Source organism: Puntigrus tetrazona, chromosome 9, assembly GCF_018831695.1.
Source record: "Puntigrus tetrazona isolate hp1 chromosome 9, ASM1883169v1, whole genome shotgun sequence".
Lineage (NCBI taxonomy): Eukaryota > Metazoa > Chordata > Actinopteri > Cypriniformes > Cyprinidae > Puntigrus > Puntigrus tetrazona.
This window is the reverse complement of record NC_056707.1, coordinates 14747585-14758601: the sequence shown is the minus strand read 5'-3', so window position 1 is coordinate 14758601 and position 11017 is coordinate 14747585. Positions and strand designations below refer to the sequence as shown.

General features: G+C 38.1%; 1 protein-coding gene across 2 annotated transcripts; it reads left to right on the top strand.

Annotated features, from left to right (window-relative positions):
- The first annotated feature begins 15 nt into the window (after positions 1-15).
- On the top strand, positions 16-9344 carry wdr3 (WD repeat domain 3). Of its 2 annotated transcripts, none has more exons than XM_043248482.1 (27): positions 16-151; positions 1187-1373; positions 1471-1680; positions 1772-1890; positions 2288-2366; positions 2641-2736; positions 2886-2972; positions 3118-3219; positions 3330-3427; positions 3509-3607; positions 3692-3922; positions 4003-4096; positions 4590-4691; positions 4858-4943; positions 5049-5187; positions 6030-6086; positions 6184-6284; positions 6556-6667; positions 6964-7098; positions 7271-7321; positions 7405-7470; positions 7557-7649; positions 7758-7808; positions 8424-8467; positions 8582-8710; positions 8841-8934; positions 9032-9344. In XM_043248482.1, the coding sequence occupies exons 2-27, from the start codon at positions 1200-1202 to the stop codon at positions 9185-9187; spliced, it is 2805 nt and encodes a 934-aa protein (XP_043104417.1). In that variant the 5' UTR covers positions 16-151; positions 1187-1199; the 3' UTR covers positions 9188-9344. The 2 variants fall into 2 exon arrangements, with proteins under 2 accessions (XP_043104417.1, XP_043104416.1); XM_043248481.1 differs by lacking the exon at positions 16-151 and adding an exon at positions 393-548.
- The last annotated feature ends 1673 nt before the right edge of the window (positions 9345-11017 follow it).

Sequence of the window (11017 nt, the reverse complement as noted above, 5' to 3'; positions counted from 1 at the left end):
GATCAGCTGATTCACGAGGACAAGAATCGTCACTTCCGGGAATGCAGTAGGGGCAGTAGCTATGTTGTCGATAGGTGCAGAGAACGCACAGACCTATAAAATATTCTACAATAGATTTTAATCGACGTTCTAGAGTCACTGTTAAATTAAAGTAAGCACAATAAATTATAATGGAAAAATAAAGTGAAATAAAGTTTTAATTATAAATTAAATCGTTGATACGCCTCAGGCAGCAACATGACTTCACGCTCACAGACCAAAGTAATCAATCGTATACGCGTAATTTATAAGAAGAGCAGATAAAATAAAACGCATATGTGAATAGCGATAAAACATTCCGAACATTATTAAAGTGGTACACTTGTCTATAAAAACATAAATTCTTGAAACGTATCATGGCGTAAGATCGTAGTTATGCTCGGTAGTCTACCTCTTTTGTCTTGAAGCATCAAACACATGCGACTGAAAAGCATGTGGAAGTTCTCCACATCCAGAAAAAAAATATTTTCATAAAGGACTGCAGATACAATATACAACTAATCGACAAAGTATGTAACTACATGTTTTATACGCAGTGGCTTATTTTGAACTTTGCTATCTGCTTATCTTTTGCTCTTTAAATGCGACTAAACGTGGTTCACGTTGCTGTACGTACGGTCGCGTGGACCTCAAACGTGGTGTTGGAGTAACATTTCATTTATTTAAATAGTGTCCGATTTATTTAAATACGTCACGCTTAGCAATCATAGCTTTTACATGTGCTTATAAGAGTCATTTGTAGCAGCCGAGCATTTACGTGTTGACACTAGATAAAACCGTATGAAAATAATATTAAATATGTAATGACTTACCATTTATTTTGGCCACTACAGTGTTTATTTTCAATAATCTCAGTATGACTGTTTTATACTTTATCTGTTTAAGGATTCATTGTCAGGGATCAGGCATAAAAAAAGCTCATAATTAAAAGGCTAATCTCATAATTAAGAGGCTTGCCAGCCAGTTTCCATCTGTAGATGCATTGGCTTTGATGTTAAATTTATTTTATGCCATGAAGAATTTACTTTGAGCTATATATGTTATGAATGGTCTTTTCTAAATATGTGTTCACATGGCAAATTAAAGGAGCAACACATCTGACTGTACTCCCCTACTGTTTTTTTTGTTTGTGGGTGTGTGTCTATAGCCTCTGGCTTGCCATGGGTTTAACTAAGCAGTACCTGCGCTATGCAGAGAGTGCTGTATTCGGAGTGATCGGAAGCCAGAAGGCCAACATCGCATTTGTGACCCTCAGAGGAGGAGAGAAGGGTCGATATGTCGCTGTGGGAGCTTGTGAGCATGTGTTCATATGGGATGTCCGCAAAGCTGAGAAGGTATTTGCTGTAAATTGTTAAAAGATTGCTCAGTAAATTCACTCTTAGGTTTATTTAAACCACATATTCGCTGAACCCACCCCTTTTTATCTCCCAGGTTCTTATACTTGAAGGTAAAAAGCATGAGGTGACATACTTGTGCCCTTCTCCTGATGGCATTCACATAGCGGTGGGTTACGAGGATGGAGGTGTGCGCATCTTTAATCTGCTCAACGGTGAAAGCAGCGTCTCCTTCAGTGGACACAAATCGGCTGTCTCTGTTATTAGATATGATGCACTGGGTGCTCGCCTCATCACTGGCTCCAGAGTAAGACTGCACCTCAACAGGTTATTTTAAACAGATTTTTAATCTTGCATAAATTTAATCAATTTTTTTCTTTGCTGTTGTTGCATTTCAGGACACAGACGTGATAGTGTGGGATATCATCAATGAGTGTGGTCTGTACAGACTCAAAGGACACAAAGATGCAATCACACAAATTTTGTTGTTGGAGAACAAAAACCTGCTAATTACAAGGTAAGTCACTACTATATTTTAATGGATTAAATTCAACACTTAAATACTCATATTGTATTACATTATTTACATTAACACACATAATTTACAGTAAATAGCTTTTTTATCTTCTGAAATGTGCTGTGACAGTAAGGTTAAAAATGCAAAAATTGTGGAATTATAATTTTGAATTATAATTGTTGTTTCAGTTTAACTTAAAATAAATACGTTTAGGCTCTATGTATAAATTTATAATAAACATTGTTTCTTATTAATGGCACAATTACTTAATATTTTTTCATTATTGCTGTTCTGTACTAATTACCTTTAAAATGTGAAGGATTTGAATGAGGGTAACCAGGGTAGTGGTTGTAATTTTTTTTGTGAATTAATTTAATGTATTTTACTGTTTCCTCAGTTCCAAGGACAGTTTTGTAAAGTGGTGGGACTTGGACACACAGCATTGTTTCAAGACCATGGTGGGGCATCGTACTGAGGTAAACAGGATCACTGTACACTATTGAGACTGCCTTGATCTTTTTTTGAAATATACAACAATTTAAATGCTATTTTTTTGCTGCTACCAACACAAATCAATGTACTGTAAATTATTAGGGAGTTTTACTGTAAATTATCTGAGCTTATGTAGTATTTAGTATCTTGAAGGAAAATCACAAGGTGTTTTTTTTCTTTACGTTTGGACAATGAGTCTCCATCACCAAAATATCTATTAGTGTTTTGATACAGTGCAACATTATCCATTCTCTGTAGGTATGGGGGATGGTCCTGTTGAACCAGGAGAGTAGGCTGCTTACAGGATCCGCTGACAGTGAGCTCAGAGCCTGGGACATTCAGTACATTGAGGACGTAAGGCATATCACTCATGCTGTGCCAAATGGTTAATTTTGTAGGCTGAATTACATCCCACTGCAGTCTTGAATGCGATGCTTGATCTGTTATATAGAGAATGCGAACTGATCTCAAATATTCAGAATGACATTAAAGTTTCTTCTCAGGGTAAAGATGTGGGGGAGCCACAGGTAAAGAAAGTCAGAACTCTTCTTGAGGAAGATGAGGAAGAACCTGACGAAGAGCCAGAAGAAGTAGGATTTCTTCCAGGATTCACTCCAGTGCACCCTGTTCATTTAATTAGTATATTCAGTGGATACTAGTGACTTGAATCGACACAATACGTTTAACTAAGGGTTTCCTTTAAATGTTCATCAAAGATCTGATTTCTGTCCACAGCGAATTCTCAGCTGCAAGAAAGCTGGTTCGCTTTTGAGGGAATCCAGAGACAGGGTGTTATCCTTGGTCACAGATGCAAAAGCTAATGTGCTAGCATGCCATGTAAGTGTGTTTCTGTCCTTCTGAATAAGGCTTGGACGATTAAAGAAGGCCATTCAAAAAATGCGCCTACATCATGATATATACGGTACATATATTTTTAATCTCCACAGGGTCTGGAAACTATGCTTGAAGTCTTTACTGTACTATCGGAGAAGGAGGTCGAGAAAAAAATGGACAGAAAACTAAAGAAAGCCAAGAAAAAAGCAAAGTGTGTGACACCTTGGTTTTGAAAAGTGAAGTTGTTAGTCTAAGCTTTTCTGGTGTTCTTATAAACTATTATGTTTTGCAGGTCTCAAGATGGAGAGGATGCACCTGAACCTGTAGTAGAGAGGAAGTTGAGTGACGAGATACAAAAGCTGGCAAACATAAAGGCATCATCCAAGATCAGGTCAGAGAATACTTCTGCATGCAAACCTCTTGTGTGTGTTACTGGTATTAAGTATTGGTAATGGTAATTTTTTTTAAATTACAGATCGATGGACTGCTTTCTGGTTCCTAATGGAGAGATGAAGTTTGCTCTTCTGCTGCAGAATAACACAGTGGAGACATACACCCTGAAGACTACGGAGAAGAAACCTACTGGCACTAAAACCTCTCGCCTCACACTGAGCGGTCATCGCACAGATGTCAGAACGCTGGCCTTCAGCTCAGATAACATAGCCATCCTCTCTGCCTCTAAAGAAACTGTCAAAGTGTGGAACAGGTCAGTGTGATGACAGATGTTTCAATTTGTTTATTTGGGTTCATAGATTTGAGTCCTTAAGAAGTGTCTTCTTTTCTCAGGTCCACCTTGCAGGTCATTCGAACCATGGAGTGTGAATATGCTCTCTGCTCGCTCTTTGTTCCTGGAGACAGACAGATTATCTTAGGAACAAAGGTATATAACTATTCAATTCTCATTTGTCAATCAATAAAGACAGTTCACCCCAAATTCTGTCAGCATTTGCTTTACGTCGTGTCTTGTCTTTATTGCAAATCTACATGATGCAAATCTACATGCAGAATAGCTGCCATGACTATGGGCTTTCAAGCTCTAAAAAATTACAAGAAAAGAAGGCAAATTTGTGTGAGGAACAGTTTTTCATGAATTATTTTGTGCTTATTTTGACATTAGCTTCAGTTTTGTTATGTGCTTTTTGTCAGTTTTAATGTTTTATTTCTGTTTTAATACTGATATTTAAACTAGGTGTGTGAAAATGCATTATGCAATTAGTTATGGCCCTGTCTTGTTACTAAAAAAGAGCCAGCAACTTAAAAAATGCATGAATCAGATTTGAATTAGATGCTAATTAATATCCGGAAAGATCTTCATTTGCAAAGCGTTTAGTCCATATATCCTTTACTTAAATTTTTTTTTATTCTTTCGTCAGAATGGGAATATTCAGATTTTCGATTTGGCCTCAGGAAGCCTTCTGGAGACGACTGAGGCCCACGATGGAGCTCTTTGGTCCATGTGTCTCTCTCCAGACCAGGTACAATATCGATTTCTCTTCTCGATGACAAAGAGCTTCTATTCCCCACAAAACACCACCGTCGGTGACTACAGGGAATTCCTGTCTCTATTCCAAAGACAGACAGTAAGCTGTCAGCAAGCTTTACGCGAACATACTTGATTTTGATTTGTGTGTGTTAATGCAGAGAGGGATCGTAACCGGTGGTGCTGACAAGACTGTGAAATTCTGGGACTTTGAGCTCATAAAGAATCAAGACTCTGACAGAAACAAGTGAGTTATTATCTGTGATCACAAACCATAGCTCTCTCGACCAGATTTCTCCATCTTTCTTTCTCTTCTTGGCTTAAATGTACTGTTGCTTTGTGTAATCCACAGGAGACTGACGGTGAAGCACACACGCACCCTGCAGTTAGATGAGGACGTGCTGTGTGTGCGCTACAGTCCTAACCAGAGACTGCTGGCCGTCTCTCTTTTGGACTGTACGGTCAAGATCTTTTACACAGACACGCTAAAGGTAAACCACAAGTACAGCGTATAGCGTTACAATACTCACATCACAACACATAGCATCATGTTAAAGCCATGCATAAATCCAATGCTAAGTAAAAAAACAGTGTGCAACAAAAAGACCACCGCTATACTGGAATTACATTTACTGAGAGATATTTTACCACCAATAAACATCCTGACACTAAATGCAGATTTATATCAACATCCATCTTGGGTGATCTACCATGTTAGCAGACACTGACAGCCTTTTTCATCTAACAATAACATGTCTCAAATATCTCTCCGGAGCTACTTGTGATTGGATTACATTGAGGGAAGGATCTCTAATTTATTGATCTCATATATCTCTCACTATTTTAGTGAGTCGTGTTGAATGCAGAATCTAAAAAAAAAAATGTTGGTCAGCATAAATTTATTTCAAGCAGAATGTTTGGTTTAATTGACGTTTTATTTCCAAGACTTTTATTAACTGATCTTCAGTTCAGTATTACTGAAACTAAAAAGTATGTTAATTAGAAGATATTAATGCCTTATTCTAATTAATACCTGAACTTAATCACCTTACTAACTGTTAATACGCAGAATTTATTTGGAAATGAATTAGGATTTTGATTAAGGGAAAAGTCTTAATAATTAGTGAATAAGAGTTTCCTATTTTACATTGTTACCGCGCAAACTATAAATGCGGCCACAGTGTCTCAGAAATATGGCAGCATGTTATGAATAACCAATCACCCCATCATGCCTAATGTACAACAAAACAAAACAACAGCAGTGCTTTACAGGACAGATATGAGAGCTGTGCAGAATAATTAGAGGTTTGCCCTCTGCCCCAATTTCCTCTAGTTCTTCCTGTCGCTGTATGGACACAAGCTGCCCGTGCTGTGCCTGGACATTTCACATGTGAGTGCGTCGGCTGACTCAACACATCCTGTGAGTTATTCTGAAGAATGGCGTAATATTTTGCAATGTTGTTTGTGGGTTTCTGCGTGTTCTGCAGGACAGCGCTTTAATAGCCACAGGCTCGGCTGACAGAAATGTGAAGATTTGGGGTTTGGACTTCGGGGACTGTCATCGCTCTATGTTTGCACACGATGACAGGTAATAAAAACATTGGCTGCTCATATAACGGTGCTTTGCTGGCAGTCTGTTCTCTGTCACATTACCTGTAAGGTTTTTAGTTATATTGTTATTGAAAGTTATGATACCGGTTGATGACAAGTACAGTGATTTTCAGTGTTCGGTTAGGTGTCACCTACCTATGGTGTTGACATCTCTCCAGTGCCTGTGAGCTGTAATCGCTGGATGACATCAGCCCAGATGGTCATTATTTGTTATTCACTGTTTTTTCCCTGTTGTCTTTCCTCTCTAGTGTCATGTTTCTTCAGTTTGTCCCTAAAACCCATCTGTTCTTCACTGCGGGAAAGGACAGAAAGATTAAGCAGTGGGACGCTGACAAGTTTGAGCACATCCAGATATTGGAGGTGACCTTCTCCTTATAGTTGGACCACATTCAGTAGGCATTTTTCCATAGCCAGAATGAGTTTTCCAAAGGTCGCTAAGGTGGAAGTAGCTGTTATATTGAAAGGATTAGAGTTATAAAAAGAGCCCAGTCAATATGCAGCAGAGGCTGATTGCATTACGTAAGCCACAGTCTGCTTTTGCTTAAGCCCTAATCAATGTAATCACAGACAAAGATGTATTGGATCTGTTGCATTATTGCAGACCCTCCCATACCCTTGACTGTGTTTTTCAACTTTGACACTTGGATGTTCCTCAGGGTCATCATCATGAGGTCTGGTGTCTGGCCATCAGCCCCAATGGAGACCACATCGTCTCCTCGTCTCATGACAAGTCCCTCCGGCTGTGGGAGAGAACGAGAGAGCCTATCATTCTGGAAGAGGAGAAGGAGATGGTGAGTCCTTGGTTTTCAGCAGAATGTCACACAGCAGAAAATGGGTTTGATGGTGTTAAACACATACACACACACACAAACACACAAGAATATCAGTATTTAAAAGCACATCTATAAAAAACAAACATCTACGTATACATATGCTGACTTGTCTGAATATTTTTCTCCTAAGGAAAGGGAAGCAGAATTCGAGGAGTCATTCGCTAAAGATGACGAACCTGTGGTAAGTGGTTCTCTTAAACCCTAGAGATTAGTTACGTCTCTTTATGTCTCTGTGTGTTTTCAGCATGTCTTCATGTCTCACAGGTCCCCGGAGAGACTAAAGGAGAGGCAGAACCTGCTGGGAAGAAGACCATTGAGACAGTGAAAGCTGTGAGTCTGCAAAACTCTACAGATGAAGAGCTCCTCTCCTTTATATTCAGTAATGGAGAAATAACACTTGTGTTCTGTTTCTATAGGCTGAGCGAATAATGGAGGCTGTTGAGCTCTATAGAGAAGAAAGTGAAAAGCTGGAGGAGCACAGTGACGCTTGCAAGGCAGCAGGGAAGGAGGTATGATGTTTTTTAGACACTCAAAGCCCATTAAGATAGAAACACATTTGATTGTAGTTCTTTTTTAGTGTGCACGTAATTTGGACTAGAGAATTTTCTATTTTGCAGTTACCGCCCCCTAAGATGAACCCCATCCTAGTGGCTTTTGGAAATATCTCTGTGAGTATGTGATCTAATTTTAGCAGTGGGTTTGTTTGGTTGTCATATGATTTAGGGGTGCACAATGCATCAACATTATATTGATCAATTGCCAAATAAGAGAATTTTTAACGATATATCATATTATGTTATATTTAATTGTAGCACTTCAGTATGAGAACCAGTTCTCACTATTATTAGCATGCCTATATTAACATATCGGCCGTTTACTAGTACTTAAAATAATGTACTAGTACTTAATTGTACATGCTCATTTCCTTATGAGCATGTACAATTATCCTTATTTAATTATATTTAGATTAACTTTTCTCTGTCATATAATGCTGACTTGAATTTCATTTAATTAAAAGCACTAATAATGTAATAACGCTGTTAAATGTTATGATGCCTAAATTCTTGCTTCCTTTTTTTTAAAAATTAAAATATATTTTCTTTCTATATTATCTATTTACCGATCATCAAACATAATTTTAACAGTTTTACTATCAGCTGATTTGTTTTTTTTAATTACTAATAAACCACACTAAAAAGATGAATTATATTTTAGTGAAAATGTCTCTTTAAAAAGTGAGATTTATCACTCATATTTACTAACACTTGCAATTGTATCCACAGCCTTCTCGATATGTTCTGGAAGTAATAAAGAAGGTTCGGTCCAGGTAAGAGCTGTTCCTCAACCCAGTCAAAAGCATTTAAACTCATACATTTTGCCATCTGCTATGCACCCTTATGTTTTATGGGTCAGTCTGATTCTCAGCTGTTTTTCTCTTCAGTGAGCTGGAAGTGTCTCTGCTGGTGCTGCCATTTCCTTACGTGCCGGATCTGCTGAAGCTCTTCAATGGTTACGTACAGCAGGGCCTGGAGGTGGAGCTAGTGTGCCGCTGTCTCTTCTTCATACTCAGGTACTCATCTCTTAGCTACTGCTCTATAAATTACAGTTTCATGTGGATTTCTGTTAATTTGACCTTTCATTTTGTTATTAAATTTAGCTCGATTTGCTCCAGGCTTAACAACACTTTAATTTATCACCAGAGTTCATTTTGGCCAGATCACCAGTAATCAAATGCTGCTGTCAGTCATTGACGAGTTAAGGACCAACACAATCTCTAAAGTGCGAGAGATCAGGGTGAGTTCTAGAAACAGGATGGATTTAACCACTGTGATTGCACCTCACGTGATCAGGTTGTGTAAGACCGCATGTTCTCATCTGCCCGTGCTTTCAGGATGTCCTGGGTTTCAACAGCGCTGGTCTTCAGTTCCTGCAGCGTGAGATTGAGAGCAAAGAGGACGTAATGTTCTTTGCTGATGCCACGGATCGCTTTGAAGAGAAAAAGAGAAAGAGAAAGAAACGTGAAAGAGCCGTCCTTACAATCACATGAAACTGACGTCAACTGTTATAACAGACTCCATTGCTTTCTGCTTTTACTATCCCGAAGAAGCATCACGCTGATGTTTTTATAAGTTGATATGTCATTTGTATTTGTCTGAAGTCCATAAAGGTGAATTTCTCCAAAAAAAAAAAAGCTGTTTACTGAAGCTGTTTTGTTCTTTGTAATATTGAAGTGTGTGTGTGTGTGTGTGAATGGAGAGTCTAAGACACTTTTTTTTTTTAAAGAAGAAACCCATTCTATGAAACCATGAAGAGTACATCGAGACAGTTTAAGCAATTCCCCCCTTTTTAATGTAATTTTTTTTTTACATTTAGGCTTCCTGGCACTTTTTTGATTGTGAACAGGATAAAATGTATGAATCAGAGTCCGATCTTTGGTTCCCCACATTACCCGATGTCCTAGATTAACCTCAATCACCCAACGTTAATGCCCATATGTTTTCTGTTATGCGTAATTTTGTGGAAAAGATGAAATGAGTCATCAAGACGTATTCTCAATCTCACTGATCGTTGCAAGCCTGTAAAAACACAAGAGCTTTCAATAGGGATGAAATAATGAAATTACTTCAATCTTTCTGTATGGCTAAAGCTGCGTTGAGATGCCGGGAGATCCACACTGACTTTACTGAGCTCATAATCTGGATTAAATTTACAGTTACAAGCTCATACGTCCGTGGCGTTCATAATTCACCACCTGGAAACTGATGCTGCTCATTTCAGTGACATATTTCACTCATAGTTAGTGCTCCTCGGTCTTAACAGCGATTCTCACTCACCTCTCACACCTCGTGCTCCTGCTGTGTGTTAACATCCTAATCATCGGTGTCTTGGAAATAATGAAACAAATCCCTCAAGACACCCCTTTTCAGACCTGTTCAATCTAAGTAATGAAAAAAGCAAATGAAGTGCGTATTTATAAAGCCGTAAAAAGGCTTGCAGCATTTTATGAGACCGGTCTGGGTCTCAAAGCTATAAATGTCACACCTACCAATATTAAAAATTCCTCAGAAAAAGGTTGACGTTAAACGCTTGAGAACACGTTCTGTGTTAATCCCGCTCGAACAGGACGAACTAATCAAACACAGCCGTGCTTTTATAGAAAAGCGCATGAATTTAAACATAGCTACCACTGATAATGACTAGATTTAGTTTGGTGGAGACATCAGGCCTTCTCTCAGATATACGAACCTATAACCTTTTAACCTCCTGCTTTAGATGTAAACAGAACAAAATAATAGAGGACTTGGTCTGAACCAATTTCAAAAACTATACAGTCGAGTCCAGAAATAATTTAGTTTTATATTGTGGCTGATATTTTTCATAGCAATAACAGAGTACTCATAACATGCACAGCATAGAGAGTGTGCGTGAAATGTTCCTGACATCTCCACGGTTCCCCAACGCTTGAGTCATCTGGCAGATTTACTGATCTACTGCCCGCTTTTCACTTCATAACATATTTTCCCCTTTTATTACTTTGACTGGCCATCAGTGATTGTGTCACTTCTTAATAAAAATAATGACCAAAAATCAGTGGGTGACTTTGTTTTGAGTTATTTTGATGTACAGGAATGTGTCTCTCGATTTATTGCTATATCTTTTTTAAAAAAATATATATATATATATAAATATATATATATATAAACATTACTTATATAAACATTTCATATAAACAATAACAAAGGACTGGCACAAACTGTGACATTTGAAATTGGATAATAAAGCAGGGCAATGTAGGAAAATATATATGTGTGTTTTGTTTGCCAGATGATATCTTTACCAAGAAAGCAGGAGTGGACAGTTTTGGTCCTTTAACCTC